The sequence below is a fragment of the Canis lupus genome, chromosome 9 (assembly GCF_003254725.2).
Source record: "Canis lupus dingo isolate Sandy chromosome 9, ASM325472v2, whole genome shotgun sequence".
Taxonomy (NCBI): Eukaryota; Metazoa; Chordata; class Mammalia; order Carnivora; family Canidae; genus Canis; species Canis lupus.
Genome location: NC_064251.1, coordinates 55,084,973 through 55,101,960, shown reverse-complemented (window position 1 = coordinate 55,101,960; position 16,988 = coordinate 55,084,973). Strand labels below are relative to the sequence as shown.

Genomic DNA, 16,988 nt, shown 5'->3' with positions numbered 1-16,988 from the left:
AAAACCTACATCAATGATGGGGAAATATGAGTGAGTGATGGATAGAAAAGGGCTTGCAAGCTACGAATACAGAAGATGCAGTTTTTAAAACTACATTTGCCGGGTATCAGGAAACACACACACACACACACACATACACAAAACAAAACCAACCCAAACCTATAGCACGGATACTAGCATTAGTTGTTTGATGAGTCTGGTAAGTAGCTTCACCACTCTGAGACTCATTTATAAGATGGCAAAAAAAACTATTAAACTCACATGCTCTTTGTTGGCTTACACAAGGATACATTTAAATCCTCTAATAAAGGCATACTGGGCACATAACAATTGGTTAGGTTGTTTTCACATTTTAAATGATAGGCAGAAGAATTTTGGTTCTCTGCCTAATTCCTCAGAAAAGTGAGGTAGCCCTGGGTGGGTCAGTAGGTTGAAAACCAGACTCTTGGGGATTCCTGGGTGGCGCAGCGGTTTAGCGCCTGCCTTTGGCCCAGGGCGCGATCCTGGAGACCCGGGATCGAATCCCACATCGGGCTCCCAGTGCATGGAGCCTGCTTCTCCCTCTGCCTGTGTCTCTGTCTCTCTCTCTCTGTGACTATCATAAATAAATAAATAAAAATTAAAAAAAAAAAAAAAGAAAGAAAACCAGACTCTTGATTTCGGCTCAGGTCATGCATGATCTCAGGTTTGGTTCTGCACTGGGCATGGAGCCTGCTTAACATGTTCTCTCTCTCCAGCTCCTTCTGCCCCTCCCCCACCCCCTCTCTATTTATTAAAAAATAAATTAAAAAAAATAAAAGATACACTAGAAAAGTGAAGTAGCAGGCTAGCATTACTATACGCAGTGAAGACAAAGGTCTCTACACTATGTGGGGCCAAAAACATAAGACAAAGAATGCCAACGTAGTATCTTCAAGCTGGATGGTGAGTACAAAGGGGTTCATAATATTACCTAATGTAAGTATGTCTGAAAATGTCCATAATAAAGAGTTCAAACAATATTTTTGAAAGCATTAACTTATAAATTTTTATTTTTTAATTAATTTTTAAAAGTTTTATTTGTTTGTTTGTTTATTTATTTATTTATTTATTTATGAGAGACACAGAGAGAGGCAGAGACAAGGAAGAGTTGGAGAAGCAGGCTCCCCACAAGAAGTTTGATGTGGGACTCCATCTCGGGACCTTGGCATCACGCCCTGAGCCGAAGGCAGATGCTCAACCACTGAGCCACCCAGGTGTCCCATATTTTTAAATTTATTTTAATTGATTTTTTTATTAAGTAATTTCTATGCTCAATGTGGGGCTCAATTCACAACCCTGAGATCAAAGAGTCGCACCCTCTACTAACTGAGCCAGCCAGGATCCCTTTAACTTAAAAAAAGTTTAAAGGTTGAGGAAGAGGGCTCTTATAGAGCCCTATAAGAGCTATATCTATATCTCATAGATGTGGCATCGAATCTCTACTTCCTACTCGGTGAACTTGGGCAAGTTATTTTGCCCTTCTGAGCTTCAATTTCCTCTCTTGCAAACCTTATAAGTTAATGCTTTCAAAAATATTATTGTTTGAACTCTTTATTATGGACATTTTCAGACATACTTACATTAGGTAATATTATGAACCCTTATGTACTCACCATCCAGCTTGAAGATAATATGTTGGCATAATTTTCCTTATCTTTTTGGCCCCACATAGTGTACTTAGAGACCTTGGTCTTCTCCACTGCATATAGTAATGCTAGCCTGGTACCTCACTTTTCTAATGTATCTTTTATTAAAAAAAAAAAAATTAATGGTGTGGCTGCAGCCAGTGCAGAGATGTGCCACTCATATCTCTCTTCCAGAAAGAAATTGCTGCCCATTGGCAAGTATAGTGAGCAAACTATAGGGTCTGTCTTATCTTGTGAGCCAAAGTCACAGTCTTCTTGTGGCAACCACCAACAAAAGATTGAGTAAGATAGTAGCCAAGGTCACACTGTTCTTGGGGTAGCCCTTGGCCAATGAATGTGCAAGGCAGTACAACAGCCTGGCCATTTCTGTCCAATGTGAGATTCCTTAAATGGGTACTCTTTGCCCTGGTCCAGTGGATCCTTCACCCAATTACACTTCTTCTCTCTTTTCTTCACAGGTGTGTGTTACTTCCCAGTTAAACTCTGCACTCCTAACTCCTTCTCAGTATCTTCTTCCCAGATGCCGGCATAAATGGTACTTAACTCACTGGATTCTTGGGAAAAATTAAATGAGATGATGGATGGAAAGCACATGGGACACAGTAAGTTCTCAATTATTAGCAATGTGGATGGTAACTATTCAACAGTGTGTGTAAGACAATAGGGCATGCTACATGTGAAAATATTATAGGAACTATAGAGTTCATGCAACTTATAAGCTATTTCTACTTTTATAACCCATAAAGAGGGTAGAGAAGCACAAATGGAGACTATAGCTGCTGAACTGTATATGCTAAAACCATAGATGTTAGTCTACAAGCTAATTCTACTTATAAGGGCAGCCTCGGTGGCTCAGCGGTTTAGCACCTGCCTTGGGCCCATGGCATGATCCTGGAGACCCGGGATCGAGTCCCACGTCAGGCTCCCTGCATGGAGCCTGCTTCTCCCTCTGCCTGTGTCTCTGCTTCTCTTTCTCTCTCTTGGTGTCTCTCATGAATAAATAAATAAAATCTTTAAAAAAAATAATTCTACTTAAAACCTCTATTCTAATTACTAGAATGGCATGTTCTAAATTTCAAAAAACACACAATATAGCTATTATGATATCATAGCTTAAATGTGAACAGGTATTATAGCTTTTGCAACAAGAAATTGGAAGTGTCCTCTTTTTGTTGTTGGGGGAGGTTGTGGTTTATTTTTTATTATTATTTTTAAGATTTTTTTAAAAATTTATTTATTCATGAGAGATACAGAGAGAGAGAGAGAGACAGGCAGAGACACAGGCAGCGGGAGAGGCAGGCTCCATGCAGGGAGCCTGATGTGGGACTTGATCCCGGGACTCCAGGATCATGCCCTGGGCCAAAGGCAGGTGCTAAACCGCTGTGCCACCCAGGGATCTGATGGTTTAAATCTATTTCTAGTATGGAACAACTGAAGTCAAGTTTTCCATAAATTAGCACAGAATTCACAAACTGGGTGAGATTTAGGAGTTAAAATTTGATCCAGTTGGAAGACCATGATTAATCAATGTTAAAAATCTGCATACTCTCAAAAAACCCAAATTTGTATACTCTCAATAGGTTTCTTTCTCCTTCCTTTCTTTCTTTCTTTCTTTCTTTCTTTCTTTCTTTCTTTCTTTCTTTCTTTCTTCTTTCTTTCTTTCCTTCCTTCCTTCCTTCTTTCTTCTTTCTTTCTTCCTTTCTTTCTTTCTTTCTTCTTTCTTCTTTCTTTCTTCTTTCTTTCTTCTTTCTTTCTTCTTTCTTCTTTCTTTCTTTCTTTCTTTCTTTCTTTCTTTCTTTCTTTCTTTCTTTCTCTTTCTTTCTCAATTTTATTTATTTACTCATGAGAGACACAGATCCAGGCAGAGGGAGAAGCAGGCTCCATGCAGGGAGCCCGATGTGGGACTTGATCCCGGGACCCCAGGATCAGGCCCTGGGCTGAAGGCAGGCACTTAACCGCTGAGCCACCCAGGGGACCCCTCTCAATAGGTTTCTAATATAATATACATATTTGGCCTTTTAATATTTTAACATTTAAAAATATTTTACTTTTAAGTAATCTCTACACCCAATGTGGGACTCAAACTCATGACCCCAAGATCAAGAGTTGCATCCTCTACTAACTGAGCCAGCCAGAGGCCCCCCTGATTTTAACTTTTTTTAAAAAAAGATTTTATTTATTTATTTGACAGAGAGAAAAAGCATAAGCAGGGGAGCAGCAGGCAGAGGGAGAGGAAGAAGCAGGTTCCCCACTGAGCAGAGAGTGGACACAGGGCTGGATCCCAGGACCCCAAAATCATGACCTGAGCCGAAGGCAGATGTTTACCAACTGAGTCACCCAAGTGCCCCTGATTTTAACATTTTTTTAACTAGACAGATTACTAGGCTGAAGCTAGTATGAGTATAGATTACTAATAAAGGAAACAAATATTTCATTATAAATACTAATTCCAGAAGATTTCACACCCACATTCTAAAATCTAATTAGATTAATTTCCTGGGGCATTCATGTATTCTTGGTAGCTTGCAATTTTTAAGTGTCAAAATAAAGCCTTGTTTTTAAATGTGGGCGGTGTTGATGAAACAAGTATGAGTAATACTTGCAGGAAACACAATATTAGCTTTAGCTAGGAAGTGGGTGATACTTGAATAGTCCTCCAAAGAGCATTTTCCGGGTCGCACCAACGTAAAGCAAGAGTTATAATGTGGTCACACAGTAAGCACCGACATTTACAAAACTCCTTTATAGGGCTTGAAATACAGTGTTATTGACCAAAAATGCAGTTTATACTAATTTTCAGGATTACGTCTAGTGTACAGAGTCAAGGCAACAAGCTGATGAGTGAATCAGGACTGCCAGACCTCCCACGTTTTGTTTGATATATACTAACCAGAAAAGGTGGTGCAAAGCCTATTTTAATGGAAAGGCACGGATGACAGAATTAAACTCAACCTAGACTATCTTCTAAGGCAGTTCTGCTCCACTCACCACAGATCTGTCTCCTCTGTTGGTCTTGCTATGTTTTATCCCAATGGAAATCTCTGAATGGTTAAGAACAAAAAGAGCAACCTGTTGTTAATACTGGCCTACATTTAGGATTCTGCAGTAAGAAGAGGTAATCATTCACCCAAACCTGGGACTTTTAAGTCAATTATTCCAAGATTAAGAAAGAAATAGTTTGCCTAGTTTTAACTCACTGTGAAGTGTTCTTATATTAAAAATGCACACACTTAGCCAGCAGAAGTAACATGAACAGCAGAGGAGATAAAATAAATCTTCAAGCCTTGGCACCCCTGGGCGGCTCAGAGGTTGAGCGTCTGCTTTTGGCTCAGGGTGTGATGCAGGTCTGGGGATCAAGTCCCACATTGGGCTTCCTGTGAGGAGCCTGCTTCTCCCTCTGTCTGTGTCTCTGCCTCTGTCTTTCATGAATAAATTTAAAAAATCTTAAAAAAAAAATCTTCAAGTTTTACCTTAAAAATAAAAAGGGGGACACCTGGATGGCTCAGCAGTTGAGCATCTGCCTTCTTCAGATCAAGGCTTGATCCTGGGTCCAGGGATGGAGTTCCCCATCCGGCTCCCCACAGGGAGCCTGCTTCTCCCTCTCCTATGTCTCTGCCTCTGTGTGTGTGTGTCTCCCATGAATAAATAAAATCTTAAAAAAAAAAAAAAAAGCAAAAAAGGTGCCTGAACCATGCATATTTGAGAGCAGGGTAGGTATATGGGAATTCTCGGTACGTTGTACTCAATTTCACTGTGAAACCAAAATGGCTCTAAAAAATAAAGTCTATTAAAAAAAAAAAGATGCCTAGAATTATCAAAAATGTTTACAACTGCCAAAGGGCAGAAAGGCGGTTAAAATGACTCTCCCGTTACTTTAAAAAAGCAAATGTTAAAACAAAAGGGAAAAATGGTTCATTCATTTATCCAATAAATATTTACTGAACTCCTACTATGAGTCAGGCATTGTTCTCAGTACAGTTGGTAGATAACTCTTTCAGGGCTGCCTCTAAAAAGTGTACACCACAATCAATATCACCACAGTCAATATACTGTTGAGCATACATAGCATGTCTGGCATTGTCCTGGAATTTCAGGTTAAAAAAATCTCTCTGCTTGTTTTCTTGCTTTTTGATATTTTGGGCTACTCTAATTTCTTATTAGCACAAAGTAAAGAAATGAAGATGGCAGAGAGGACACCAGGAGACCACAAGACTAGGTTCTGCCACTTAGTCATTTGTTAGTGGCAAAGATTAGAATAATTATGAGGAATGCTAAAATTTCCAGCAGGTTTATTTATACTTCGCATTAATGAGCAAGTGAATAAAAAGCTGAAGTGATACTTCAGTAACTTGTTACTTCCTTCTACTAAGTAAGTAACAAAAAACATTCAAATGTAAGAAATTCTTGCTTGGCCATTTCTCCAATGACCAGTCACAATTTCAACAAGTCAGCACAATCAATTTACCCTATTAATGTTACCTTTTGTAACAAAGGCTTGTGTAAATGCATTTGGGTTAATCTTAGAAACATAAATCTCTCTTTTGACTCTGATTTTGCAGACTAGAGTTAAAACCTACTTTGTAGGGTTTCACCAAAATAAGCTAATATCCTTTGATATATATAACATGAGTTAGATCCAGTGTCTTACACACAGTAGTTGTTCAATAAAAAAAAAAAATTAAAAATCGATTAAAAGGGAAAAGTATGGGGGGGGGGGGCGTGCCTGGCTGGCTCAGTCAGTAGGGCATGTGACTCTTGATCTAGGGGTTCTAAGTTTGAGTCCCATGTGTAATGTGGAGTTTCCTTAAAATTAAAAATAAAAAAAAGCACACCAAAAATAAAAGAGACTAGTATTAAGAGTTGTACAAAAACTATTTAATGATATCCGAATCACTTTAAAACAGCCATTTATACTTTGTTATGACCCTTCTGATACAAAAATAGCCTCCCATTTAAATACAAACTAATCCAATAAAGTTATTACAAATTATGGGTTTGAGTTCATTTTTGTAGTGGTATGATGACTTTCTGACATTTCATGATTTCTCAAAGTTTCCTGGAATATAAAAGCTCACCCCTTACAGAGATGTTAAAAGAGAGAGAGAGAGAGAGAGAGAGAAAGAAAGGTTTTACTCTACCTAAAAGGAGGACATGCCTTTAGAGCAAGCCTTGAGTGTAAAGTGCCCATTAGAAGCCCGAAGGTTTTAAAAGCCTGTGTGGATCTTGACTAAAGTCCTAAAATATGTGTAAAACCTGGTGGTATTTGTGAAAGTCTAGAAAAGCTGCAACCACCTGCTACAAATAATTCATGGTCATCCAAACCATAGCACAGTCTCCCTCCACCTAGAAACATAATTCTACCAACTTAGGCTTTTGCACCCCATCGTTATCTCATTACCCGCGTGCATGAGTCCAAGCCACCATTCAAAGAAAACCCTCAATGACTGCTCTCCGCTGGGCTGTGTGGTGCTGCCCAACATGACACTTTACCCAGTTTCTTACCACTGAAGGACTGGAAGCTTCTTTATCAGAATCCTTCATTACTCCAATAAAAAAAAAAAAATCTCAAGTGCTAATAAAATAAAGCAGCTGAAAAGAGACATTTTGTTGCCCTTATACTTCTTGGCATTTTTTTCTTTCTTTCTTTCTTTTTTTTTTTTACTTCTTGGCATTTCATCTTAAAACTCAACTAGTACATTTCTTTTATGAATGCAAGTCATGTGTTCATTCCTCCCCCCCTCCCCAGTAAACTATAAGCCACTCAAGGACAAAGGCCCATACTCTAGTGAAATGCTTTTTTTCAGCAACTCTTCATTGACATATACTTGCATATACAAAATTCTAACTGACCTGTTCTTTCTTGTAAACTTACCAAGTGAAAAAAATGTCTAGTACACACTACTCCCACCCCTTAAAAATCTTTTCCACTTACTTTTATTGCAGAAAATTCCAAGCATACACAGAAGAATAGTATCATGAGCCCTTTTATGCCGGTCACCAAGCTTCAACAATTATCATCTCGTGACTACTCCTGTTTTGCCAACATCCCTACCCACCACCACCCCAATTTATTTTGAACCAATCAAGACTTCATATCACATATCATATATATTCCAGTTCCTATTTATTTTCAACAAAATTGTCTTTGCACTCTCTCTCACCCCTCTGCCTCCTAAAAGAAGTGTAGAACAAGGCAGGTGACTGGAGCTACTGTACCATTTTCTTAGCATAGCTACTTTCTCTTTCTTGATCACCTTTTATGCCATTCAGTAACATTACTGAAATGTCCATATCATGTTCACTCCCTTTAGCCCTATCTATTGCACTCAAAAATATACTGTATTTTTTCCTCCTCAATTCCTTTCTCTTGTTTGAACAAGTGAAAAGAGATCGTGCCAGAATTTCTCTTATCTTGATAAAATTTACTTCTGATCTGTTCCCCCATCCCAGGTAAGCTAAGAGCCAAAGGGAGTAGAGAAGAAATAGAAGAGGGAAGAATCACTGCCCTTAACATGATAGACTTTGCCTAAGTACATATGTAAAGCCATCAGTTACTTTATTTTAAAAATGAATATTCATACACATCACCCGAAATCTTCCAGTTCCTTTGGACAGAGGATGTTTGTAAAATGAATTACTCTAATTTAAGGGAGCTATTGCCTTCAGGATTTTGGTGTCAATGACAGTAGCTGCTTCTGAGCCTAAGAAATGGTTATGTAAAAACAATTAAAGCCAAAAAAAAAAAAAATTAAGGGAGGATGCGCTCTGTTTCTGTAGCTGCTCTAACCTTGTTTTATTTTGACGTGAGATTTCTTGGCCTCAGTTCAGACAGCAACCACCACCCTACACTTTCTCCTCCACACCCTTCACAAATGGAATTCCGAAAGGAGGCACTTTCCCGGCTCACCATGGGAAATGGCTCATCTTGAGAACATTTCAGTGCAATGATGGAGATTTCATCCACTCCTCCCTCTGAACCCTCCCTCTGAACCCTCTGAACAGATCCGTGCCCATCCCTTGCCCAGGGATTTCCCCGGGAATCCAGAGAAAGGCAGAGAAATGAGCTCCCTTCCACCAGCCACAGCCTCTCCTCTCCGGGGACGGCCTGTGCACTGCCTCGGCATCCCCTGGTCGCCCAGCTCCGGCTCCGGGGACACAGCTTCCAGCAAGAGCTTCCAGACACCGCGCTGCTTGTTTACCCATCCGCAGCCCCAGGTTAAGGACCTCCGAGGGCTGCCCTCGCCGCCAACCTTTCCCGTACGAAACTGTTTCCTCTGAGCAGTTCTCGCGAACGCCTCTTCCTGAAGGCGATCACACAAAATTCTCCCCTAACTCCGCTTACTTTCCCCTCTGGGCCAAACGCCGCAGTCCCCACGGCAAATCCGGCATCTGAGCTGCTCCTCCAGAACTACAAGTGCGCCCCGCGCCGCCACAGGTCAAAAGTCCTCGCCTCCAGAGGGAAGACGCCACTTCTCGCCCCTGTACCCCCAAACCCAAGACCCGAGACCTGGCCGGGCCGAGGCCACCCCGCCCCGGAGAGAAGCGCCAGATCCGCCCGCACCTCTCCAGGAGAACAGCCCTAGACACTCGCCGCTGGGGCGCCCGAACAAATAACGCAGCCCGCAAAAATCCGAGGGCCTCCACGCCCCCCTCGAAGCTGGACAGCCGCGCGTCGGTTCCTCGCCCCGAGGGATTAAGGCTGCTCCTTCCACACACCGCACTGGCCTCGGGGCGCCGCGGAGGGGAGGCCGGCCCGCGCCCCCTCCTCAGGCCGCGGGGGGACCCAGATCCGCACCTCTCGCCCAGACCCCCGGCGGGACCTGGGCCCCTACCCGGGCACGAGGGTGGATGGCTCGACACAGATCCGTGCCCCCTGCTCAGGCCGCCGAGGGGGGTGGACCGAGATCCGCAACCCCTGCCCAGGCCACCGGGGGGACCCAGATCCGCACCCCCTGCCCAGGCCGCCGGGGGGGTACCCAGATCCGCACCCCCTGCCCAGGCCGCCGGGGGGCCCGGATCCGCACCCCCTGCCCAGGCCGCCGGGGGGGTACCCAGATCCGCACCCCCTGCCCAGGCCGCCGGGGGGGTACCCAGATCCGCACCCCCTGCCCAGGCCGCCGGGGGGCCCGGATCCGCACCCCCTGCCCAGGCCGCCGGGGGGGTACCCAGATCCGCACCCCCTGCCCAGGCCACCGGGGGGACCCGGATCCGCACCCTCTGCCCAGGCCGCCGGGGGGACCCGGATCCGCACCCCCTGCCCAGGCCACCGGGGGGCCCGGATCCGCACCCCCTGCCCAGGCCACCGGGGGTACCCAGATCCGCACCCCCTGCCCAGGCCACCGGGGGGGCCCGGATCCGCACCCCCTGCCCAGGCCGCCGGGGAGCCCGGATCCGTGCCCTCTCCTCCGGCGGCCGAGGACCCACACCAGCTCCCCTCGCCTCGGAAGGGCGAATCGGGCTTGCACCTCCTGCTCGGGCCGAGGCCGACTAGTGGCACAGCCCCGCGTCTCCTCCGCAGGCCGCGGGGACCCCGACCCGCACGCCATCGCCTCCACCAAAGCAGCCCGGCCCGCGCCCCCTGCCCAGGCGCGCAAGGCACCTTCCCCCCGCCCCCCAGCCCGGCGGGCCCGGCCCCTCACTCACCCAGAGCTCGGTGCCCCAGCTCATGGTGCAGGGGGCGGGAAGGGGCGCGCCGCGCGGCAGGCGCGGCTCTCCGGTCCCCCTCCCCGGCGATCCCTTCGCCCCTGGAGATCCCCGCGATCGAGGAAAGCCCGGTGCGCGCGCGGCCGCCGCCTCCTCTAGCTCGCCGCTCTTCTCCGTGGGTCGCCCCAGCAGCTCCTCCTCCTCGTCGTTCTTCAGCAAAATGGCCCGAGGAAGCAGCCGCCGCGGCCGCCGCAGCGCCCGCCAGCCCTCCCCACACCCGGAGAGCGAGGGGAGGGGGAAAACGAGGGAGGGGCGGCGGCGGGGGGCGGGGCGGGCGGGGGCGGGGCCGGGCTGACAGCTCGCGCACGCGCGCGCCCCGCCCACTGCCCCCCTCCTCGCGGGCGCCCTCCAGTTGGCCCGCGCCGCCGGGGGGTCCCTGAGCACGCGGAGGGAAGTGGGGAAGGGGGGTGCGGCCGGGACCTGGAACCCGCAGAACTCTCCCCGCCGACTTCTTTATTATTAGCGACCACACTCTCTGCTCTTAGAACAACCTCTCGCCTTTGAACGGAGCCGGCCCCTGTTATTACCGGGGCTCTACGGAGGCCTGAAGTTGATCCGCCGCGCCAAGCACCAATTTGGACTTAAGGACAATACTTTTCCTTGGCAGCCATTCACGCGGACCAGAGTTCGCTCAGGATGGGATGCCCTGTCCCTCCTACCCACCCCCCCCCCCCCCCCCCCGCCTAGCAGCCGCGGAGGCCTGAGGTGCCCTGCAGCCTTGCGCGATGGGCGTGGGGCCTGGTTCAGTGAGGTCTGTGCAGGATACAGATAGGGACAACGAGGCCGAGAGCGACCAAGCAGCTCCGAGCATAGTGGTTGGGGAAGGAATCCAGGGACATACAACCCGTGATTTCCAATCTCTGAAATCAGTGGTTCCCAACTCGTTCGGCCAAGAAACGCTCAGATGTGAAATCACGTTGCCGCTTAGTGGCAAAGGCGCTGGGTCCACCGAGAACGTGTTGGGTTCCAATCTGGCCTCCCACCTGCACTAGCTGGGTGGCCACAGACAAGGACTCCATCCCTCTAGAAGTTCAGAGCCCCCGCCTGCCACATGGAGTTGGTAACTACCCATCTCAACATGTGCTGGTAAGGATCAGGAGATAAGCACCTGTTACTTGGCCCATGGTTGGTAAACTGTGAACAGATTTTTTTTTTTTTTTTAGAATTTATTTTTAAGTAATCTCTACACCCAAGGTGGGGCTTGAATTTACAACTCTGAGATCAAGAGTTGCAAGCTCCACCAACTGAGCCAGCCTGGTGCTACAAGAGCTGGTTTTTAAGTAGGTACTTTTCTTTTTTATTTTATTTTTTTAACATTTTATTTATTTATTCATGAGACACAGAGAGAGAGGCGGAGAAGCAGGCTCCCCATCAGGAACCCAATGTGGGACTCATCCCAGGACTCCAGGATCATGCCCTGAGCTGAAGGCGGGCACTAAACTGCTGAGCCACCCCCAGGTGTCCCTAGTAGGTACTTTTCTACCTCTTGTTCCAAAGGTCTACACAATTGTTTCCAAGAAGCTATGTTGAATTCTTGGAGTTCCAACTTTCTTTTAATCACTGGGTCCTGTCTCCCCAACTTTTCTGATTTAATACTATTGAACGCTTGGGGCACCTGGGTGGCTCAGGTGATCCCGGGGTTCTGGGATCGAGTCCTATAGGGCTCACTGCAGGGAGCCTGCTTCTCCCTCTGCCAATGTCTCTGCCTCTCTCTGTGTCTCTCATGAACAGATGAATAAAATCTTTTTTAAAAATGATAATAATGGGGATCCCTGGGTGGCACAGTGGTTTGGCCCAGGGTGCGATCCTGGAGACCCGGGATCGAATCCTACGTCGGGCTCCCGGTGCATGGAGCCTGCTTCTCCCTCTGCCTGTGTCTCTGCCTCTCTCTCTCTCTCTCTCTGTGTGACTATCATAAATTAAAAAAAAAAAAAGATAATAATGGGGCAGCCTGGGTGGCTCAGCGGTTTAGCGCTGCCTTCAGCCCAGGGCGTGATCCTGGAGTCCCAGGATCAAGTCCCACTTCGGGCTCCCTGCATGGAGCCTGCTTCTCCCTCTGCCTATGTCTCCATGCCTCTCTCTCTCTCATAAAAAAAAAAAAAACTCTTAAAAAATAATGACTTTTCTGAGCAACTTTGAACTAAAATGGGCCCCATTTTAGAAATATTGCACAGTAATGCATCTCTCCCATACCTACCACCCCACCACGACCGGCCTCAACAAGTTATCATTCTCTTCCATGGAAGGGTGGAGCTGAAAACCCTTGCAGATAAACCTACAAGTCTACTTCCTTTGTTGGACACAGTTAACAATAAACTGTCAAAACTGTTTTGGTCTTTTTTCCAGTTACAAGTTTCCCCTATTTGTTTGTTTTTAGTGTGTGTTTAAATATTTTGTTCTCACTGTTACCAGGTCTGAGAGCTCTTTACTCTAAGCCTGCTAGGTATGTAACAATCAAGATGGCCAGCCACTGACTCCCAAGGCGATCTGATAACCAGAGTGAATTGGAGGGCTTAAAATTTCAAACAATGCTGCACAATTTAGTTTGCTATTTGGAAACAGTAAGTGAAATGCAGGTTGGCTTACAAAGATCTTGCTCAGTAATCAACTCAATTTTCCTCCCTGCCAATGCTTGAATATTTTTCTAAATACAATGATCTAATCTTGACTGTGTTCTTAGAGACTTCTCAAAAAGAGTGACCATTTGTGAAAATATGCTAATCAGGAGCAAAGACAACCTGCTGCTCTAAAGAAGGGAAAGAAGAAGAAAGGACAGCAGAAGAAAAAAATGCCACATCAAGGCGAAACCTTTTAGGATGAGTAAGCAGGAAACAGTTACAAGAACCCATTAGAAGCCACAGTAGCAGCATTATATGAAACCAGGTTAACTAGACTGCACCGCATATATCTTTAACTTCATTAAGTTTGGGCAATACCTGGAAAAGGTTTGAAAATGTCAAACTCTAAAACAAAACTAGGGGCAGCACTGGTGGCTCAGAGGTTTAGTGCCACCTTTAGCCCAGGGTGTGATCCTGGAGTCCCAGGATCCAGTCCCATCAGGCTCCCTGCATGGGGCCTGCTTCTTTCTCCCTCTGCCTGTGTCTCTGCCTCTCTCTGTGTGTGTCTCTCATGAATAAATAAATAAAATATTTAAAAAGTATATATAAAATAAAATTAAAAAATAAAACAAAACTAAACTGGGCAGCCTGGGTGGCTCAGCGGTTTAGCGCCACCTTCAGTCCAGGGCCTGATCCCTGCAGACCCAGGATGGAGTCCCACATCGGGCTCCCTGCATGGAGCATGCTTCTCCCTCTGCCTGTGTCTCTGCCTCTCTCTCTCTCTCTCTCTCTCTCTGTCTCTTATGAATAAATAAATAAATTCTTAAAAAAAAAAACTAACTAAACTAATCAACCACTGTTCAGGATAAAGAGAAGCCTGCAGGAGAAAAAAAAAAAGATAAAACAAATACAGCACAGCCATTAAACAGGCGCACTTCTGTGCCAGACACTGAACGGGGCTCTTGACAAGCATCCTTTCATAATCCTCAGAACATCCCGGGTAGTTCCACAGGGTCCCATATCCTGGACCATGAGTGTACTGAAGGACTGCCCCTTGCAGTTCCATGACTTCAAGTCTGTGGACCACCTGAAGGTCTGTCCATGCTACACGGCTATGCTAGCCCGCTCTGAGGATGATGGCATCGGCATTGAAGAGCTGGAAACTCTGCAGCTGGAGCTTGAGACCCTGCTTTCCTCTGCCAGCTGGTGCCTGTGGGTTCTTGAGGCCGAAACCCAGATCCTCACTGACTGGCAGGATAAGAAAGGTGATTGATGATTCCTGAAGCTGGGTCGAAACCATGAGCTTGGAGCTTCCCCCAAAACATGGAAAGCCGAAGAAGCAGAAACTGGAAGGAAAGGTGGGACATGGGCTGGGCCCTGGTCCCCGGCATCCCAAATCCAGAAACCTTCAGCCCAAGATCCAGGAATATGAATTCACTGATGACCCAATTGACATGCCACGGATCCCCAGGAATGATGCCCCCAACAGGGTTTGGGCCTCTGTAGAGCCCTACTGTGCTGATATCACCAGTGAGGAAGTACGCATACTAGAGGAACTACTAAACCCCCAGAAGACGAGGCTGAACATTACAAGATCCCACCCCTGGGGAAGCACTGCTCCCAATGCTGGGTACAGGAGGACCTGCTGGAGGAACAGAAGGATGGGGCCCGGGCAGCAGCTGTGGCTGACAAAAAGAAAGGCCTTATGGGGCCACTGACTGAACTGGACACTAAAGATGTGGATGCCCTGCTGAAGAAGTCTGAGGCCCAGCATGAGTAGCCTGAAGATGGGTGCCCTTTTGGTGCTCTGACGCAGCACCTCCTACAGGCCCTGGTGGAGGAAAATATCATTTCCCCTATGGAGGATTCTCCTATTCCTGACATGTCTGGGAAGGAATCAGGGGCCAATGGGGCAAGCACCGCTCCCTGTAATCAGAACAAGCCCTTCAGCGTGCCACATACCAAGTCCCTGGAGAGGCACATCAAGGAGGAGCTGATTGCCCGGGGCCTGCTAGAGTCTGAGGACCGCCCTGCAGAGGACTCGAAGGATGAAGTCCTTGCCAAGCTGCACAAACTGCAGACCGAGCTGAAGGTGCTCAGTGCCCATAATCGTACCAAGAAGCACAACCTGATGAGGCTGGCAAAAGAGGAGGTAAGCCAGCAGGAGCTGAGGCAGCGGGTCCACATGGCAGACAACGAGGTCATGGACGCCTTCTGGAAGATCATGGCTGCCCGGCAGAAGAAGCAGACCCCAACCAAGAAGGAGAAGGACCAGGCCTGGAAGACTCTGAAGGAGCCTGAGAGCATCCTAAAGCTGCTGGATGGGTAGCCCTCACCCCTAATTGGAAGCTGACTTCCCCTGGCCTGGGGGAAGGAGGGGTAGGAAGCCAACTTCCTTCTCTGGGCTGCCTGAACCTCAGGCCTGTGGCTGCCTATTAAATGTCAAATCGTGACAGTCTCTAGAGGACTGTGGCCATTCCCTGGGGTCTTTTGGCCTAGCTCTGTACAGCCAGGACATGGGAGGCCCTACTGGGCTTCCCTTCTTTACTATCCCCCACTCCTACTTCCCTCTCCCTCAAGGACTTCTCCCTTGTGGTTTTGTAAAGTGCAAAGCTAAAAGAAAAGTGACTGCTGTGGTTTTTTAAAAAGCAAAGCAAAACAAAATAAAACAAAACAAAAAACAAATACAGCACAGTATTTTCTAGGAAGAACTAAATCTACTTCCGTTTCTCTTATAGGAAAACAATAATTCTAATACAAAGAATTTTCCCAATTAACAAATTACTGTGACTTAACCTACTTAGGATTCAATTTTCATAGGGGGTATTCTGAACCTTCTCTATGTAAATGTTTGAATTACACAGAGGATCAATCTGGGTTAAGCACACCTGATTCCCCTCTCAGGAACATTTGAAGGACAATGATTTACAAAATTATGATCTGTGGGTGACTATATAGTTTTACACCAAAATGTCTGACCATGTGGACCTTATTAGAGACTCTGTACAGGTTGCTATGTAGTTAGAGGCCAAGAATTCTACTAGGGCTTTTTGACGATTCTAACACTGCTAGCAAATAATAAACATCTCACTCAGGGCCTTTGATATATAGATATTTCTATCTTCATCTCATCCATTTTACAGGAGATCAGTTTTGTAATTGCTAAATTGGAATTTTAGTGTCCCACACTTATTAGATGTGTGTATGACCTTTGCATGTTAACTTAAACTGAGCTTCAGGTTCCTCACTGGTGAAACAGGTACCTTGTAGATTGTTCTGAGGCTGAGTGAGAGCGCTGGCAGTGCGCACAGGCTTTGGTGATAGCCAGATTGGGAAAACCCTGTACAGAAGAGCTCTAAGAAATGGAAATAATGCTACTTACTTCAAAGTCACGAAGACTTGTAGTTGCACTTTGAGGATTAAAGAATATGTGTAAAATGCTTAGCACGTAAGAGCACCAATACACCAATATTGGTTCCTCTTCTTTTCCTCTTGTTTTCTAGAGGATTTTTACTTGTATCAAGAAAGCAATCTTTTAAGCACTTCTGATGCAGCAAAGCGGCTTGCCTGAACTACAATTGATTGGTTGTCTATTGCTGAGTAACTATTCATAACAAACTTCCCAGGATTTTTTTCTTCCCCTTTAAAATAGCTTCCATTAGTTTCTACCTTAAAATTCTTCATTTGTTTAGCATTCAGACTTCTCACTAAGGACCCAAGAAGGCAGTCAAGTGTAAAAAGTTGGAGTGGGATAAAAGTAGCAACTCTATGGTGAGTAGAATCTTAAAACTGCAACCAATTTTTGTATCTGATGGTGGAATTCCCCTGAAGATCTACGAAGCTGTGCATGAAACCAGGAAAAAACCAGGTGTCCTGTGGCTGAGCAAGTTATATACCGTGCCACTAAATTGAGAAGTGAACTTCACGGTTTTTTCCAAACCATGGGATTTAAGACATGCCAGAGCCTACTTTTTCCAAGAAGATGACTCCCTGCAAGACTTGGTTGGCTTCCCATGCCCCAAGAAGTGACATTTCTTTTTCTTTTTTTTTTTTTAGATTT

At 46.1% G+C, this 16,988-nt stretch overlaps 1 protein-coding gene and 1 pseudogene across 19 annotated transcripts in view; one reads left to right on the top strand and one right to left on the bottom strand.

Annotated features, from left to right (window-relative positions):
* The window catches only part of FNBP1 (formin binding protein 1), a 152,155-nt gene that overhangs the window by 130,645 nt on the left and 4,522 nt on the right, over positions 1–16,988 (bottom strand). For 15 of the 19 annotated variants that reach the window (XM_049114978.1, XM_049114981.1, XM_025475470.3 and 12 more), the window contains exon 1: positions 10,311–10,544. The exons of 2 other annotated variants lie outside the window; for them this stretch is intronic. In XM_049114978.1, the coding sequence (XP_048970935.1) occupies positions 10,311–10,334 (24 nt within the window). In that variant the 5' untranslated portion in view covers positions 10,335–10,544. Of the gene's footprint in view, positions 1–10,310; positions 10,627–16,988 lie in introns of those variants that run through there. 2 more of the 19 variants (XM_025475468.3, XM_025475471.3) reach the window with 2 other exon arrangements.
* LOC112677327 (transcriptional adapter 3-like) lies at positions 11,108–15,518 on the top strand (annotated as a pseudogene).